Source organism: Musa acuminata, chromosome BXJ1-1, assembly GCF_036884655.1.
Source record: "Musa acuminata AAA Group cultivar baxijiao chromosome BXJ1-1, Cavendish_Baxijiao_AAA, whole genome shotgun sequence".
Taxonomy (NCBI): domain Eukaryota; kingdom Viridiplantae; phylum Streptophyta; class Magnoliopsida; order Zingiberales; family Musaceae; genus Musa; species Musa acuminata.
The window spans coordinates 8,738,746-8,757,892 of NC_088327.1; the positions used below are offsets into that span (position 1 = coordinate 8,738,746).

Here is a 19,147-nt window from a genome sequence, read left to right on the forward strand (position 1 = left end):
ATTTAGTTTTAATATTCTATATTTTAAATTCTTCTTATCTAACACACCCTAGAGATGTTATTAATCATACGCCAATTTATCTGATGATTACTAGATCAAAAAATTAAGTCTTTAAACCAATAAATATTTTTTTTCTTTCTATAAAACAATCCTAAAATTTTATTTTTGAGCCTTTGACTATCAACAAAGCTTTAAAAAGTAATAAATAATGAGCATATATGAAGAATATAACGCTTCGTTACGAAATGATACACTAGACTTGGTCTCATCTCATCTAAGTCACTATCTTATAGGGTGCAAATGAGTTTTTCAAAATCATGATTGGTCCATTAATAAGTGTATAATAAGATTTGTTATAAAAGGATTTCGTCAATGTCAAGACCTTGAGTACCACGACACCTTTAGCTCAATTATGAAGCTAATAATAATTTATATTATTTTGTGTCTTATCTTATATAATAATCGAGGATTTTGACAATTGGATATAACTATATTTTAGAGAATGGTAGGCCCCTCGTGCTTGGTATTTTAGTTGGATTTCATAATTTTTAATATAATAATTTATTGTTTATTTATTCTATAATCATATTTTTACTAGTTTATATAGATGAATTAATTATTACTAGTAATAAATTAGTAATAATTAATCAATTTATTTAATAACTTGGAAATAAATTATTTCACTCGTCATATGAAATTAATATGTTATCTTAGTTTATGCACAAGTCTATTTTTAACTATTGAGACAACTATTAGATGGTTTCTCTAGTACTTAAAAGTCTATTGATCATGATTTTTTCCTTTTTAAAGAACTCTTTTCTATTACTTCGTAGATTTTCAAATTGGTAAGGATGACAAAACAACTATATATATCATATTTCTTAGTCATAATCTAATCATTTGAAGTTTTAAGAAACAATAATATGTTGTAATGTCTTTTACAAAGGTTGAATATCAAGTAATTGCTTCTACAATATAATAGGAAATATGGGGCAAAAAATAAATCTAGTTGGTTTCAGACTTCGTACAACCCAACGTCGTCATTCCTTTTGGTTCGCAACTTGAACTTGAGTTTTACTTTCTTTCTTTTTTTTCACTTTGCTTTGGCTTTTATTTCATTTTTTTTACATAGAAGTAGGCCTTTTTGAGACTGCCATTTAAAAGGGGTTACCAATTTTTATGGTTGTATAGGGGGTGTTGAGGACAAAGAATCTAGCACTAATATAAACTATTTGTCAATCCTCCTGTATATATTATGATAGGATAATATATCTATGTGGTAATCTTATATTTTACTCTCGAATGAAACATATAGCTATTGATTTTCATTTTATTCGTGACAAAGTTCAAAATGGTGAACTATGTGTCTTTCATGTCTTATCTTTTGATCAACTTACAAATGTTTTTACTGAGCTTTTGTCTCACCAACAATTTCTTTTATTTCGATCTAAGATTGGTGTCTTTGATGGGAGCACAATTTTACAACAACATATAGGAAAGATATTATTGAGAAAAGTAAATTATGATAAGATCATCATGATCCTTTTAATATTTTAATAATATATTATTATAATTCTAAATCATAAAAATTATGATAATAAATTATCATAATTATATCAAATAATAAAGATTATGATCTTGATCTCTTTTATTATGAAATAATTTAGATTAATAGTTTAGATTTATTATTAATTAAAAATTATATAATTATCATATTCTATAATATTTATATATGTGTATAAATTTATAATCACTGTTAATAAAAATTCAACCTACTCATTTATTTTCTTTGCGCATGATTCACGGCAGGAAGCTTCAGCTCCAGATCATCACCACCATTCATCTTTACCGCCACGACCCTTGGGAGATCATCACCACCATTCATCTCGCGGCAATTACTGCATGCGTTCGTCATCTGCGTTGGTGGTGTGGGGGGAACGGTTACGTGATTCTTGTGTAATCCTTGCGCAGGGTTGGCCAAGATGGGGGAGAGTGGCACTTCTACGTGCCGAGAGACCGGAAGCAAGGCGGCGGGCGGCCGAGTCGGACGACGGAACGGGGTTGTGGAAGGCCACGGGATGCGACAGGCCGGTGCGCAGCGCCACCGATCCGAAGCGGCTCGTCGGCCTCAAGAAGACGCTGGTGTACTACCAGGGCAGGGCGCCTCGGGGCACCATGGCCGACCGGGTCATGAACGAGTACCGACTCGCCCGAGAGCTCACCCCCACTGAAGGTGTCTGCATGTGACGACACACACTTCGAGTAGTAGCAGCAGTAAGATCAGCTGGTTCTCGACTCGGCTTGTGTGCAGGAGGTTATCGTGTTGTGCAAGATATGCCGGAGAGCGACGTCGATGAAGGAGCTGGAGCAGCGTGCGGCGGCCATGGAGGAGAAGACGTCGGCGTCGCAGGTTTCTGGCTCGGTGGCGGTCTCCTCGCCGGGGTGGTCAGATCAGGAGAGCTTCCAGATGACATGCACGTACGTGATGGATGTTCTTTGCGACCACACACAGGAGGAGGAAGAGGTGGGTGTTCCGGCGGCCGAGTCTCCCCGAACTGGAGGTTTCAAAGCTCAACAGCGAGTTGGAGTGGTTGCAGGATCCATTCTTGACTCAGCTGAGGATCCCGTGGATGATGGATCCCTGGTCGCTCTACTCAACTGCTGAGCTTTGAAGGCGTTGACTACCGGACTCAGGTCATTCCACGAAGCAGTAATTCCGGTTTCAGGTCAAGAAATGTTGACCTCCGCACACATAATTGCAACAAAGTCAAGGGAGACTATTGAGTGAAGGCGAGGAGGAACAGATAGAATGATCACATGTACAGTTTATATGTATTTTATGTTACGTTTAATCATGAGAAATAGGTCATTCTGATAGAGAAGTATAAATCCCATCCTGTAATACGAGAGTCAGCAGCATATTATTGACTGTTCCAAATAGCAGAAAACAACGCAACAAATAGTCATATCCATAGAAGTTAATGGTCAACCATTTCATGTCAACATAACGAAACCAGAAGTCTGCGACGTTTATTTATGATAAAGCAACATATGAATAATATATTCTTATAATCTTGTAGGACTTTGACCAAGTAAAAGGTGGAATGCTATTATGCATCAACTTTTAATTCTTAGATTGGGCATTTGACATGAATACAGATGTTTATGTACAGAACCAATATTTCTCCTATCAGAATTCATAATGGTAGGGCTACACATAATAGATGTGTGTGTACAAAGATTTGTACAATAAAGAGATACATGCACAAATGCTCTTGAAGCACAAAAAAGGAATAGCCAAACATCCATGAGATTACAAGTCACAAGAAGCTTAAAACTGTGTTGTTTTTCTTCTAGTGAAGCTGGCAAATCTTCATGAGACTGCCTATGCCACACCAACCGAAATAAGCAACTCTACATTCTTCCGTAAGCAACTATTCAAATACTGCAAGCTGCCGTGTGTACCTGTACATGATTCCTTTTCCTCCCTGCAGTCTTCGAAACCCTGTTTCAGATGCGACTCAATTGGTGCAGAAAATAGATGCTCTTGACATACTATGTATAAATGCCTTTTTATACAGCATCACTAATGAACGAATCAAATTATGGACCAAGAATTGCACATACTGACCAGATTTCGGTATATTATGAAGCTCCTCCCCTCGTACTGCTGCTCGATGCCAACCATAACGAGAATGACTGTAGCTCAGAGGTGGAAACCAGAGTGGCAGGGGCATTCGTGACAGCAAATGTTCGTGTACATTATACTTTCTCCAAGCTCACATAGTGCAGCAGTAGCGGTGGAAACAAATGTTTCCGATAACAAGAACGAATATGCAGCTGGGAAAATGAATGAAGACGGAGACCATTGACTTCACTGACAGCGAACTATTTTATCCACATTTCTGTTGTGCATTATTGACAAAATGAAATGCCAACAATTACACTGAAACCAATCACTATATACCCTCTTGACGACTCAGTCCAGTCATAACTTCTGCAACAACAGCAAAGCGGAGACCATTAGTGCAAAGCTTCTTAGATCTTGTTAGGCACACAAGTGACAGAAGGATATATTCAATTGATATTGATCTTATATACGACAGCAGATTGTTGTTCCAAGTTCACTCCAGACTTTCTGGAAATGCTTTTAAGAGAACACTCAGAAGCTCACTTCAGGTTCCCCGGTTCCCCAGAACTGTTTTTTAATTATGATTGGCATCTAACTCCTTCCACAGGGGACACCTGCAGAGATGCTCCTGTAGCTTAGACTTGATGATGCTGAGGGTAAACAGCCACCCATTTCCCAAGCATCAGGTGTAATACGCCAGAGATTCACTATGATCTCCTTATATATTACTGGCCTACTCTTCTCAAATGAATGGTTGAATCTCAACAAAGTCAAGTGTTGTCCGATGCTCAATTTAGATCCTCTATAATCCTATGAAACAATTTCATTCTCTCTGGTAAACCGCTGTTTCTCTTCTTCGGAACGTTTGTGGAGTACCTCATAAGTTTTCATGGAATCAGCAGTAAAATTTTCCATAGCTTCAAAGACCTGCTTTAAACTTAACTGCAGGCTATTCACGGTGGAACCCTGCTGCACTACATGTTCAGATATTGATACTCCATTCTCACTGGAAATTAACATTAATTTCCTTTTCTGCTTGAGCATTTGTTGTTCCTCCTTTTCCATTGACCTTAGCTTGCTATCCATATCTCTATTGGCCGACAACGTTTGCTGCTGCTCAACTTTGTGCTGTTGCCAGATGTTGAAAACATTGTCAGCAAAAGCATGCACGGCATCCACAACATCCCTTTTGGATATCCTATCCACACTTTGAGACCAGTAATTGCAAATGACAAATACAGGAGGTGCACCTAATCTCCCTGGAGAAAACGGAACAACTCCATCATCTGTAACTTCAGGCACATAATGCATACCTTTCACAAGCCAGCCATTCAAGGATTTGACATAGCTCCTTTGAACAGTGACCCAAACAGAGAAATTAGTAATCCAATCCACCATCTTGAACTCTAACTGCTTTACTGCATCCATACGACGATCACCATGCTTCACTCCAGAAACAATAGAATCTAGATCTTTAGCCTCAGATATGGCTTGACACTGAATACGATGGCATTCCCACATAACTTTCCACATTCCCATAAATCTGCAAGGTTATGTTGATCCACATAAGACATCATAATTTATAACACAAATATAAACACAAGAAGCTTAGTTTAAACTACAACATTCTAAGGCACTCATTTAAAGGGGGAAAAGATTAGCACCACATGTTATACTTAAACTTAGAGCAAATCAATCAAGACAAACTTGAACTCCGTAGAAGTACTAAGCAATAAGCAAATGTAATAAGGCAAATGCAAGTCATCTCACCCGACTGCTTCTACAATCCACCCTAAGTTGTAATCCTTAGTATATTTGGTAGCTCAGAAGGTTCTAACTTGTGAAAACTTGTAATATCAATGTGGTTTCAATCAAAATAACATACATGGCTGTAGGCATCATGGAGTCAAATGTCTCATAGACCTAGCGAGAAAATGGTAAGAAATATCATGGAGATAAGTTGTCTACTTTCAAGAGGAGTACATGTGCAGCCACAGATAATGCAACAAAATTAAAACAAAGAAATATCATGAACAATCTCATACCCATCAATAAGTTCACGAACTTGTGGCCATAATTCTTCATCCCTCAGCTGACTGATTTTACTAGAAATTGTGCCCACAACCTGAATGGCTATTCTTATCTTTGTAGATAGCTTCCTGTTAGAAGTTTCCACCGCCTCAACTTTTTCAGCCTCTGCACCCCTCTCGCTCAAGTGTCTCAGGCGCTCACGATTTTGTTCATATAGTGTCCTCATCTTTTCCTCAGCCTATATAAGTAGAAGATACACACATGTGCAAGGAATGATTATTTCACAATCAGTCAGAAGTTCTCTAATTGAGGTAAGACTCAAAGATCCAGAACATGATTCAAACACTAGTGAAACCTTTGTAATTGCTTATTTCAATGTGACAAAAAGAGGCTGTGCAAAGGAGATGCTTGATTAATAAGCTAATTCATTTGTTTTGTTCAAATCACATTATACATGTATGAGTGACAGAATGAACAAGGAAGAATGCATATACATTTACGTATGTATCGTCTTTAGAAAATAAGTGGATTGAAGCTGGCTGAGCCTTCCTAATAAATCCTCGATATCAAAGCACACACCAACAAAATTTAAATGTCCTATATTAGGCCACAAACCAAATAATATTAGTGATCCTAAATGAAAAAATTGTCCTGTAAAGTCAAAGTGTACGATGTGAAACATGATGATTTCAACAACCCAACATGGATTTGGATCAAGAATATGAACGTTCAGAGGGATTTCATGCTCAGACTTGATGGAAGCCAAGTTCTTGAGAAAGCAAACAAAAGAAGAAGGTTTTCCCCCAAGAGCTGTCAGATCATTAAACTGCTTCAGACAAATATTAGGACAAAACTTTATTTTAGAAAGGAATTTTCAAAGAAACAAGTCCTCTGATTATTCTACTCTTTGTGCTACTTTCTCTTTTACGAGTAAACTACTGGCTCAGCATCAAATTTTTTGTTCAAATCAGTAGCTGCCCTATACCTACTTATTTGATTTCCTTGTGGCCACCTCCTCTGTAAAACCAACACTCATACCAAAACAAAATCAAGATGAGATAACTATAAACCTAGAAACATGGTTGCTATACGAACCATGACTTCCTCAAGAAGCTTTCTTTCCCAATTGTATAGCTTCTGCAAAGTTGATGAAAGATTACCACAGCCCATCGCCTTATCCTCCTCAAATACTAAAAGATCTTCATTGTCATAGGTCGCTAGAAGAGGCAACCCACATATCATCCTGGCAGAAACTGCATAGAGAAAAAAAGAAATGTGTCGGATAAAAGAGAAATAATCAGATGTTGTTACAAATGTCCTTAGAAATTCAGAAAAGAAATTTCCGAGTAGTTTCTCACCTTTATAAGGAGAATTCTTCTGGTGATATAGAACCTTTCCCACTTCAAGCATTTTAGACACCTGATTGGCCGACTCAGACGCCCTATCGAACTGGGTCTTTATCTCCTGCACAACCTCGAAAACATCTTGATAACTCCGAGACACTGGAAAGCCCACTGCACCGCGTCGTTCTGCTGGTTGAGTCACCACGCTCTTCTCCACCACAAGAACCTCATGCTCGGAGCTTCTCCCTGCCTCAATTGACCTCGATTGTCGATGGGGATCCTCCCCAACACTGCCGACAACACCCTCCTTCGACCCATTAAGAGCCTTCACTGTATCCTCCCCAATCACAGCAGGCGATGTAGAAGCTAAAAACTTTGGGTCGCCATAGGCTTCCTTGACGACCTCATGGTCTTCATCTTCCAGATCAGGGATCCCTTCCTCCTCTCTTAACTCCCTCGAGCTTCGGCTTGGGGTATATGGAGGATAATAATTATCCCACGAGTCGAACGGATTTAGGAAGTCCCATGTCGAAGCCTGAGGCGCAGGCGGCGGTGGAGGCTCCCGAGAAGTAGAACTCGCACCATCTGCGACGGCTGGTGGTCGAATGTTTGGAGGCCGTGAAGAGGAACCAAGGAATCCTCTCTGCATGCCATCGCCGTAGCTCATATACGGGTAAGAAGGATAAGGGTCAAGGTTCGAGTTTTGAGGGGGATACGGGTAGCCATAGTAAGGGTAAGCCACGTGAGGTTGTTCATCGACGGAGCCGAGGCGTATTGGCTCGGAACTCTGTGGCGGCTGCTCGTAGGAGACGGAAGACTCCGCCGGGCGGTTCCGAGCGTAGTTAAGGTTGACGTAGGTCGGCCCAACGGGAGCATCATCGGCATGAAGATGGTGAATCGGGGACGCACCATCGGAGTGGAGGAGCGAATCATCGTCGGAATCAGTGGGGTGGAATTGGATGTGCGAGCCGGAGTCAGAACGGGAGTGGCCACGGACGGCAGCGGAGGGGACGGAGGCGGCAGCCGCGGGAGGCGGGAGAGGGTCGCCCTTCCGCTGGGCGGGGAGGGGGAGGACCGGCGACGCCGAGGGGAGCCCAGGGTAGATGAACCCCTGGATGGCGTCGCCGACGGAGCGGAGGGACCGGGCGTAGGCGGCGTGGGCGTCCGCGAGAGCGTAGCGATAGTGGATAGCGTCGGCGAGGAGCTGCGAGCGCTCGCGGCAGTGCGCCACGGCGGCCGCCTCCTCCAGTTTGGAGCCCCCGCAGCCCATCTCGGAAGCAGCAAGAAGAAGCAGAACCGACGCCCTCCCACGATCAGAAGAGGGAGTGAGACGCGGAGGGAACCACGGGAACAGAGATCACATCGCAGCCCCAACGGGATCGGAGATCTTAGGGTTTGGGAAACGGGGAGGAGAGGGAAGTGGGGATACGATATCGTCGACGGGGTAATCGGGACAAAATTGCATATACCGCTGGAGAAGGCGATAGCTGAACATGATGATGGTAATAAGAGGAAACGGTAACACCGGAACTATGTACCGCGGGATACGGTGTTCTGCAAACACCACAGTGCGAGGAAGTTGTCCTTTTGACGCCTGTCTCCTCCATGTGATGTTTTATTTATTTTTTTGTTTTATTAAATTCCTTATTAATGGGGTATTAAAAAGTGAGTTGACGAAGATACCCTTTACGGGACGACAAATATACCCTCCCGTGTTGGTCGCTAGTCTTCTGTCGGATTCCGAGTCGGATCGTCGAGTCCATGACTCGGCCTTGCGACTCGTCGTCTTCCGGATCTGATCATATTGCTTTCGTATATCCAATTACTTACATAGTATCTACCTCATCATGTTGAACTCAATTGTACATTGAACTCTTCTGTTGGCTGGCGGTGAAGTGAAAGGGATTGGGAGGTGTACTACAATAGCTGTGATTACGATATGATCGTTCGGAGAAGGACGAGTTGAAGGGGTAATTAAAAAGAACGCATGCGTTCTTTGATGTCATTAGACTCACCAAACGTTACCAAATAGCAGAAACATTGACTACTGATGCTTTGGATGAGTATAAGAACTCACGTGGGGTAAACGCACGTATCATTCTCGGCCTACGTCCCCAGTCCACCTTTAGAGAAGGCATGCACGAGTGCAATGGCAATTAGGAGCGAGAGGATGAGAGAATCTGCAAGTCCGGCCGTCTTCTCTGACGAAGGTTGTGGTCAAATTTGTCTTTCTGAAAAGAACACATCCGAATGCTTGTGTGTTGGATGGAGTGGGTTGAGTACTCCATCAAATGCTCACGCAGTTTGCCTCGAAAGAACAAATGGCAACGCAAGGAAGAAAAAGTAGGTGAGTCACCGTCTCCCTCGAGAAAAATAATCATGTACTTTGTCCGCAGCTGCATGTCAGAGGGGATGGTTGGAACTTAGCGCTCTCTTGGAAGAAGGAGAAGGAAGACGGCAACCGTGCCAATAAGTAACAGTGGATTGGTTCTGCGGAAAATGAATGATACTGTTTGTGGTCTGGTGGATCAGCTGCCACTCTCATCTCCACAGCAAATCTACACTATTACATTCTAGTTATCTCTTATCATGGGGAAGAAAGAGAGAGGAGCTACAGAGAAAAGATGTACCCGGCAAGCCTGGCTGTGAAAAGGATGGAATATAGTGATCTGGTATGTGTCATATGTGTGCAGCAAAACTGAGGACAAATAAATGGAATAGCTGTGAGAGACTGCTGATAGTTTCACTTCTAGAGGACAGAGACTCGCATCATTGTATCACATCTACGATTTCTTTCTCTTCCTTTTCATATAGCAGTATTGAGTATATACTGCAACCATCACTGTGATGTCTTTTTGCAGTGGGGAAACCACCAGTGCAGGAACAGCTCCTCCAATTTGGAGAGCACTCCAAAGTTGATCAAGGGGAATCGAGAGGAGGAACAAGGAAAAAGGTAAAAGGAAGAAGGAAAGAGGTCTACAAGCGCATCATCCCTTATTCCCACAGCTTAGCTGTGTGGTGGGAGGCCACTGGCGACTGACAGCACATGGTCCGCCATTGCTGCTCCTCCTCACCTTCCAGTTTCTCGCCGCCCCAGTTGCTTCACGTGGCCACCGATGGCCTCTGCAGTGTTGTGCATTGCTGTCTAACTCTCAGATTAAGCTGCCTTTTATAGGCACATCGCCATGGCTTTCTTTTGACAAGGGAGAACTGGAAGAACATGATCTCGTGTGGTTCTCGGTCGCACTCTTTGCTTCCTTTATAGAACAATAATAAAGAAGGAGAAGGAGAAGGAGAAAGGAGATACTGATAAGAGGCATTAATAACTAAAAATGTATATTCCTCATAATAAATTATAATATTTCATTCTTCTTATTTAAATAAAATAAAATTAAATATTGTACCGACAAAAAATCATTTAATAATAGGCCTTGTTACTAGATGACAAATCCTAAAGTGTTGATCCTTATCATATGCATTAAAATTATGGTGTAGAGACAAAGAGATGGGTGGAGAAAAAGGAACCCCCACCATTCTCATTTTTAATGCATGGTACGAAGAGCCCTCATCTTTATCTACTTTATTTATTTGCCTCCTTGTTCAAAGATGAGAATATTCTTCGTGGCATGATGGATACATCGATGTCCTCCAACAATCCCTTTTGTTGTCTCTTATTTATGGTCACATTGAAGTGCAATAGATCAAATGATGGAGCCACATCTGATGCGGAAACTGCAGCCTTTCGATGATGATCGGTGCTGGTGCACGAATCTTGGCACTATCATCGTACCATCACACACGTGCCCTCTCGGGCCGGTCGCCGCAGGTGTGGCACACTTGATAGTGACCTTTGATTTGGATCTGCCTTTCACTCTTGTCAAAGCAATTAGGGAGACTTGTTGCCGTATCGAGTTGGGAGTCTCCGCTGTGCAGCACATGCGTCCATTTCGGTGCCTTGAGATGCGGTGGCTCCATGATCAACGCTTCTTTTAACATCGATCGACTCGATCTACATAATTATGATTAGATTTGCCATTGCATGATGAGCCCATTAGAACATATGGGCTTCACTGAGCAGGCCAGAGATTGCAGGTGGAACCAAAAATATTGATGGGGATATGAGATCTGTTGCCTCTTGCCATGTCTGTGGAGTCACCATGCATGGCTTCCGCTTTGAAGACTGTGTAGAATGATGATGATCTGTATCAAGCTTGCAACACAATAATACTACTGTTGGCCACTTGCCCATGTGAGCTTGCAGATCAAACTAAGCTCTTAAGCTCTTCAATGGCTAATAGCTGATAGAATACATAGCAACCATGTGCTATCCTTGATATGTACAAATTGCATGAAGATTGACACTTGGAAGAAAGCCATTATCTTACTTATTTCATGAAAAGATGTTGAGATATGTGTTTGTATCAAGTTTAATGAAGTCTCATAACTTAGGATCTAAGTTATGATAACTGAGAAAAGTTTTGATTGGGATGATTGATAATCCTAAAAGCCTAAGTCATGATATTGGAGCTCAAATGAAGTGCAAATATTATATGAATATATTTAATTAATTATTCAAAAAAGGGTTATTCTCAACATCTTTTTGGTCAAATGTGAGTTGAGTACAACAAAGAAAAGGAGGTCTCTCCCTCGTGTCCATTCCAACACAGTAGTATATGGTACCCTTATTCTTCTCTGAGCTTTGCGTGCATGTCATGTCTACAAGGAGGGACTGAGAATGTTAAGAAGTGAAACCCTATTGTTCATCAAGCTCCTAAGCACTCGTTCGCTTCCCTTCTCCAATCCCTCGATACACTCTTTCGACTCCTCTAACCTCTCTAATGCCGCAGTCTCTCGTTCAGACTCCCACGCAGCCTTCTTCGTCGTCGACGACAGCCTCATTAGCGTCCCTACCGTCGACGATCCCTTTAACGCCGAAGCTGCCGCCGTTTCTGCAGCCGAGGACACCGCCGCGATCCCCGCGAACACCGCCGCGGAGGCCGTCGCGGTCGCCGCCACGGCCTCCCTCAAGATGTCTGCGATCTCCTCCTCGTCCGCCGGCAGCCCTGGGGCGAGCGGGGTCTGCCTGGCGATGTCCTTGGCGGCGGAGGCGAGCCGGGCGAGCGCCTTCTCGGCGCGGCGATGGGCCCGGAGGGCGGACGAGAGTCGGCCCGGGTCGTGGCGCCGGGTTGCCGCGCGGGCCTCGGACAGGTGCTGCCTGAGGGCGAGAGCGGCGGAGCGGAAGGACCCGTGCGCGTCAGCGAGGCGGAGGAACGCGTCGAGGAGGCGGTCGGCCCAGGGGGCGGGGCGGAGCCGGTCCCTGGCGAGGGGGAGGCGGAGTAAGTCGTGGAGGGCATCATGGAGTCGGCCGATGCCGGTAAATCCAGCGACGATCCATTCCCCAGCGGGGGGCGGAGAGTGGCGGCAGTCGGGCTGCAGTGGCCAGGATCGTAGGGCGCAGATCTGGCCGTGCAGGTGCGAGACGGCGGGGTGGGAGAGGGAGGGGAGGCTGGTGGAGCGGGCGTGGTGGGGCTTGTTCTCCTCGCTGGGGTTCGGGCTGCCCGGGAGGGAGATGGAGCCGCGGAATGCAACGACCATTGCGAGAATACTAACAGGCACGTGTGAGCTTCTCCTCTTCTTCAGAGTTCTGCTTGTAAGGTAGCGAGGAGGGGCTTAAGAAATGGTGCACGAGCGAGGAAACGAGCCCCGACACGTCCGGCATATCCATGTCCAGTAAACGACAGCTGTAATCGTCGGCACTGCTGTCGATGCTGGAATCAATTAGATAGCTTTAACGTGAAATAATTTAATGCGATCAATCACTATCGTATGAAGTAATACGATGATGGAATTGGGCTGGAAGCAGTCACATCAATTACATGTTTCTTTCATGATGATCTCTTACTGATGAATCTGTCAGTGGTTATTGAAACAGTGTCAACTAAATCATACTTATTGGTCAGAGACGCCGTCATCTCTAAGCTTAGCGTGCCATCTCATGGCGATCACAACCGATGAGCTGTTGCCCGCCGACGAGCAATAGTCTTAGTGGCGAACTACCATTCGTCAATATCTAATTTGATCATGCAGACGACCAATAGATTTTTGGAACCTTCGACGCAAAAAGGAGGAGTGCGTGTGCGAGCCAACCGGACATGACAGATCGGCTTGTGATGCGCATCCATCGTTGCTGGATCTTCCCATCCGTGCACATTTGTTTACTCGTTGCAAGATTCTCTCTGTCTCCCTCGCCTCCGCCACCGTATAAGCCGTATCGTTCGGTCGATCATGTCATACGTGCTCTCGTTTGGGAATCCACGTGTGGCTTACCTCCTGCTTCCTCCCGCTTTCTCTGTTCCTTGTTGGCTTGCCGTGCTGGACGACAGCAGATCGATGGCGGTGCTTGAAAACGACTCCGGGAGTTCAACTTCCCCATTGGATGTTCTTCTGTTTCTTTTGATTTGATCTTTGTTCTTTCTTTGTTCCTAATGGAAGCCATGGCTGCGGGCTTCTTGGATTTCCCCCGGCTATCTCAACCTCTTGGCTTCCTTGGTGTGGGTTCGATCTCTTTATTTGTTCCTAATGGACGCCATTGCTGTGGGTTTCTTGGATTTCCCCCAAATATCTCAACCTTCTGGTTTTCTTGATGTGGGTTCGATCTCTTTCTTTGTTCCTAATGGATGGCTGCGGGTTTTAGTGATGTGGGTTCGACCTCTTTCTTTGTTCCTAATGGAAGCCATGGCTGCAGGTTTCTTAGATTTCCCCCAACTATCTCAAGCTCTTGGCTTTCTTGATGTGGGTTCGGTCTCTTTCTTTGTTCCTAATGGAAGCCATGGCTGCGGGTTTCTTGGATTTCCCCCAACTATCTCAAGCTCTTGGCTTTCTTGATGTGGGTTACTTCTCTTTCTTTGTTCCTAATGGAAGCCATGGCCATGGGTTTCTTGGATTTCCCTAACTATCTCAACCTCTTGGCTTCCTTGATATGAGTCCGATTGCTTTTTCTGTTCCTAAGGGAAGCCATTGCTGTGGGTTTCTTGGATTTCCTCAACTATCTCAAGCTCTTGGCTTTCTTCATATGTGCATACAGGTACTGGCTATTTTGTGAGTTGGGGTATAGATGATGATTTCTTTCCATGAAAAGCAGACATGAGATAGCAAATTAAGTCTATTCCTAAATTGGTGTGAGTTTAAAGTTGAATGTCTCTACTGTGTGGTTGCATCATAGTAATCTGCCTATTTGTTAAATAAAGGTGACTGCATTAAGTCTCTTTTGGTATGTGATCTATGGTTGACAGTTCGGTAACTTTGGATGGCTTGTGAAACATGAAATGATTTCTTTTTACTCATTAAGTTTTTTGCATTTCAGATTTTTCATAATATTTATCAGATCTGTGAAAAATCCTATCCTTACTCTGCACAGGCATCCATTTACTCTCTGTTATATTGATGGAATTTATCTGTTGTGAATGTAGTGATCAGATACTTGCTGTAAAAAATAGGTTGATGCTTACAAGACTTTATAGAGTAGTTTTATAAAGCAAATTAACTACCTAACAGGAGTTCTGGACATCAAGTTTGGTTACCACTTTAAAAATTATCGGAAAGAGAGAGGTATGGATGTTTCAGGGTTTGGTGATGGTTTTAGATTTGCTTAGAAAGAACACTTGAGAAGAAGCTTGGCAGGGTGATAAATATTTTATCTCCATTTAGGTTAGATAATGATCAGTGATATGAAAAAAAAGCATTGTCCAATTTGTCATAGTCAGTTTTTTTTTCCTTTACCAAAGATTAGAAAGTAGAACTTGCTGTTTACATCTACAAGTCTTTGGTCAATTTTTCATATTGCTTTTAAATATTTAAAGGTAAGGTTGCGTACATTGACCCTCCCTAGACCTCGCATTAGTAGGAGCCTCGTGTATTGGGTATGCCCTTTTTGGCAAAGCTGCAGTTTTGAAGTCAAGCAGTAAGAACTTAATCTAAGCACTTTATATAATCTCATTTTCTCATATGGTAATTATGGCTTAACTAAGAGTTCATATCATCTTTTAATTTGTTGAGCTTGCATAGGCAAGTAATTGTATTTCATTAGGATGTCAGGTCAATAAAACAACTACAGAAACAGATCAAATTTAAACAATGCTGTTGCATGTGCAGAAAAACCAGCAGATATGTGACATGAGATAATACTCCTGGTGTTGGTCACCAGCAGAGATGAAGCTGCTGATTGAAAACAGGAAAACATGCATTTTATGATTTAATAGTTTTTGCAGGACATAAACAATCTTTATAATACTTTGACTGAACTACACCTGGAATATTGTAAATGTCTGAATAATATATAAAATACATAAACATATGCATATACACATTTGTGTCTGTGTATATAGATATAAAGACATGCATATAGAGCAGAAGTTCTTTGATCCAATGTTTCAAGTTGTATTTATACATTGAGTCTCTCTGTTCCTCATCCTCGCATGTTGAGATGGTTTTGCAGGCCAAACTTGGTTAGAACCTCATTGCTGTTGCTTCCTATTTCTGCACATCTATATTCAAATCATCCTTGCTGTAGGAGCAGTGATCTTGTTTATGTGATTCCATATTGCACTTACAATCCTTAGGTTCTTAATTATATCAGCAACTCTTGGCTACATAAGTAGGTCTGACTGACTTCTGATAGCGCATCTTTATGATCCTTTATATGACCATCGTTTTTCCTATCTACATGCTTAGGTTTTAGGTTAAGCAAGTTATGATTTGTATGTTAAAAGTAGCATGTATGATGAATCATGCTGTCAGACAAAGGGGTTATTTTCTATTTGGAATAATCATAGACAAGGAAACTGAAGACTAGTGTAATCATTCCATCTGATTTTTTTTCTTCTGAGCTCAACTTTAAGCTAGCTCAAGCATTCATAGATTGGTTGGTGTCCTCTATAATTTGATCACTTTATTGGAGCCATCAATTTTCTTTCCACCATTTGAAATCATCTACTGCCCAAAGAAAACAAAAAGCCAGTTACGTGCCAATCCATCATTGTGCTGAATGTAAAGAGTTCTAGAACTTCAGCATCCAACATAGAAATTTGAATCTAGATGCTTTTCTTTCATGTCCAAGATAGAATGATTATCTCATGCCTACTCCAGCTGGATACGAAACCATTGTTCACAAACTTGGAGATAATACAATATAAGTAGTTTGTTCAGTCTCGTAGTTTTTGCCACTATATTGTCTTCTTTATTCTCTTTTTGTTTTATATGGAATGGGAGGATTAGTATTTGTTTAGGTGAATGTTAGGGCATATTGGATATGTGCAATCTTTGTCTGTCTATAAACATCTCCTGTGCTAGCTATTCTAGTATAAGGCTGTTTTAGGAAACTCAATGCTGCAATCTTTTTCATGATGCTTCCTTTTTACATTGCATGAATTATTTGCATCGTCAAATGTCGAAACAAGATAAATGGCTGGTATTGTCTTCACATTTATTGGCATTTTATTGTTGTCATCATTAATGAGTTGCGATAGTTGTAGTTACGAATAGATCATTGTGTTTCATGCAGCGCGATTTATGTGTTTGACAGATCGTTATATTAGGAAAAAAAAATTTGTGGGTAACATTTTGTTCTTGTCAGTAGTTTTCACTACATTAGAAACTATTTCTCCTCAGACATTTTAACTCTAGAATTCTATACCTTGATTAAATGTCATTTCAATGCTCCATATTACATTTAGTTTAACATTGACATCAGTAGGGCATTGTCCAGATGCCTTGTATTCATGCTTTAATTATGTTTTCTGAGTCTGAACACTCGTTTTTCATGTTAAATGCTTTTTTATTCTTACGGAGTCGTGTCTGTATGTATATGGTAATATTGGCCTACATGTTATACATTATTCACCTTGAAAAATTTTAGATACTCTCTAACCTTAACTTTATTTTCCTCTTTTTACTGGAATTATACAATCTTTGACAGGGCAGGATGATTCTTGCACACCTATTCAATGAACCATGGGGTTTGAAAACTGGAATGTGAATGTATGGACCTCTTTCTGAACCTGTGACTCTGCATCTATATTCCTGTTTATATCTCTATATTAAGTATGCCATTCATCATTCATCACATTCCATTCCTCAGATTTCTGAATCTTGAACAGATAGGATGTTGCAAATACCTTTTTTACTTACTCTGATTGGTGACTGCCACCGAACTTATTTATTTCACCAGGATTTTTCGTTGCTTTTTCTGCAGAGTTGATGAGTATATTGTTCTTGTTTAAAGATTAGGTCGTAGTGCACTTGTTAGGAAGGAACTTGTTTTAAAGCTTGTTTCAAAGAAACATAAAACTAGAACTACTTGTTAAGAGAATATCAATGTTCCGAGAGAGAGAGAGATAAAAAGAGGACGATGAATAGTTTTACGTTGCTAAAGATTGCAAAAGTCAATTGACATATATTATGTTTAACCTTTTTATTTAAAGGTTGAACTAGTATCCGACATGAGATATTATTAACACTGACTAGTTTGACTTAAATTTTTCACTAACTTCAATAATGAGCCATGCACTTCAACAAGTATTGTTTAGTTTTAGATGAATAATGAAGTTTTTCTCTTTTATTTAATTATATTCGGAGTATAATTAAATTATATGGTGTAATGAGAAGATATCATTGATGTCCTAGTTAGCTTGACTATTTTTGACCCGTGTGCATAGGGATGTTTGAGGTGTGGTCGAGATGCCTCTAAGGTGAAAACGTTAAACTTTTGATGTATCAACTTATATGAAAATTGAGGTTGGGAGAGATTTCTCAACTCGATTCTTTTAACGCCATAGTTACTAATTTGAGGTAGGTGAGTATAATAAAAAAGTGAAGAGACGAAATATTCTATGAAATATTTTTCGAGTGGACAACATTTAATCGTTTTTAACAATTTCAATTTGATCTTTTGTCTGGGCAATAAAAGTGGCAATAGTTTATAACAGTCTATTTGGACTCATGTCCACGTGGATAAACTTACGAGGGATAGTTTTTGTCTTCTTCAAACCTGGATACCATGTGTTTAAATTCTTATATCTTCACTATTACTTGTACTTGATTAGTGTTTAAATTCTTAAAAACTATTAGAAAGATATCTTGTCATTAGAATTAAATTTTGAAGGTATCAATTAGCTTGATAGATAAAAATTATCAAATCTTTATGATATTTTAAGATCAAATAATCCTCAACCTTATAAATTTTGAATGTGTTGATTAGTTGATGAAAATTTTATCGAAATCTTGTAAATATGTGCATACTTTTTGCTATTCATAAAATACTAATAAAATAAAAATTAGAAATCAGTAACATAGAAAAAGGTCAATATTAAGGTTTTTTTTTAGTTCAGCTAATGAGCTAATTGCATTGCAAAGCCATATCGTACCAATTGACATATGTCAAGCTACCACTAGAGACCGAGACCCAAAACATATCATATCATCACCCCTTTCAAACCTGACACACTGCTCCAAAATATGAGCCTCCACAACCTCTCCCCTACCAAACGTTCCATGTCCCATCTCCTGCCAACAAACAAAGCCAGCAAAAGCAGATTGGCTGACACCAGCAAACAAGCATTGCATTGCATGGTCCACTCGTGGCCTTTTTCTCTCCAGCCATTGCATGCATGTTCACCAGCTCCGGTCCGTAAGAGCCCTAATCCCCATCCAGCCTTTACCAGTAGTAGTAGCAAGCAAGCGGCAGTACCCCCCTTTGGTCTCATTTGACGCCATTAGTTAGCCCTTCACATCTCGCCAGCCCAGGGAGAGGAAGCTGCCACCCCTTCTTCACGTAGCCCGCTCCGAAAAGGATAAGCTCTCCTCCTCCACGTGAACGCAGGCAAATCAATCATCCTCTCCCATCACCTTTCCTTTACTTGCACATAACACAACGAATCACCACCGCGCGCGGACTTCTTTTACAGGCTTTTGTAGCAACAGCCAGCGTCGCTTTGGTGCGCCGCCGGCAAGAATCCTCGCAACCACCGTACATCTTTCTTTCTTTCTTTATTTCTTTTTCTTTTACTGGAAAATACAATTTATGAAGGCTAAGAGTAAATCACTTGTACGGTCTGAAGGAGAAAAAGAGTTGAGAGGACATTTATCA

General features: G+C 41.4%; 3 protein-coding genes across 3 annotated transcripts; 1 reads left to right on the top strand and 2 right to left on the bottom strand.

Moving 5' to 3' along the window:
* Nucleotides 1–1,795: 1,795 nt before the first annotated feature.
* On the top strand, nt 1,796–2,247 carry LOC135614562 (NAC domain-containing protein 22-like). Its single transcript, XM_065112343.1, has 2 exons — nt 1,796–1,906; nt 1,972–2,247. The coding sequence occupies exons 1-2, from the start codon at nt 1,796–1,798 to the stop codon at nt 2,245–2,247; spliced, it is 387 nt and encodes a 128-aa protein (XP_064968415.1).
* An 846-nt stretch (nt 2,248–3,093) lies between these two features.
* On the bottom strand, nt 3,094–8,501 carry LOC135653548 (protein ALTERED PHOSPHATE STARVATION RESPONSE 1-like). The gene is made up of 5 exons (XM_065175462.1): nt 7,021–8,501; nt 6,758–6,915; nt 5,677–5,900; nt 3,632–5,174; nt 3,094–3,505 (listed from the first exon to the last, which is right to left on the bottom strand). Exons 1-4 carry the CDS (start codon nt 8,273–8,275, stop codon nt 4,442–4,444), a joined length of 2,370 nt encoding a protein of 789 aa, XP_065031534.1. The 5' UTR covers nt 8,276–8,501; the 3' UTR covers nt 3,094–3,505; nt 3,632–4,441.
* A 3,090-nt stretch (nt 8,502–11,591) lies between these two features.
* LOC103994700 (uncharacterized) lies at nt 11,592–12,634 on the bottom strand. The gene has a single exon (XM_009415117.3). The coding sequence runs from the start codon at nt 12,598–12,600 to the stop codon at nt 11,722–11,724; it is 879 nt and encodes a 292-aa protein (XP_009413392.2). The 5' UTR covers nt 12,601–12,634; the 3' UTR covers nt 11,592–11,721.
* Nucleotides 12,635–19,147: the final 6,513 nt, after the last annotated feature.

What these genes read in the sequence shown, in the direction of transcription:
- LOC135614562 (XM_065112343.1), top strand. Translation starts at nt 1,796, where the DNA reads ATGATTCACGGCAGGAAGCTTCAGCTCCAGATCATCACCACCATTCAT. An exon ending in TCGCGGCAATTACTGCATGC is followed by an intron (nt 1,907 to 1,971) that starts GTTCGTCATCTG and finishes ATCCTTGCGCAG; the next exon opens with GGTTGGCCAAGATGGGGGAG.
- LOC135653548 (XM_065175462.1), bottom strand. Translation starts at nt 8,275, where the DNA reads ATGGGCTGCGGGGGCTCCAAACTGGAGGAGGCGGCCGCCGTGGCGCAC. An exon ending in GAAGAATTCTCCTTATAAAG is followed by an intron (nt 6,916 to 7,020) that starts GTGAGAAACTAC and finishes TTCTCTATGCAG; the next exon opens with TTTCTGCCAGGATGATATGT. An exon ending in GTTCGTGAACTTATTGATGG is followed by an intron (nt 5,175 to 5,676) that starts GTATGAGATTGT and finishes ATAACCTTGCAG; the next exon opens with ATTTATGGGAATGTGGAAAG.
- LOC103994700 (XM_009415117.3), bottom strand. Translation starts at nt 12,600, where the DNA reads ATGGTCGTTGCATTCCGCGGCTCCATCTCCCTCCCGGGCAGCCCGAAC.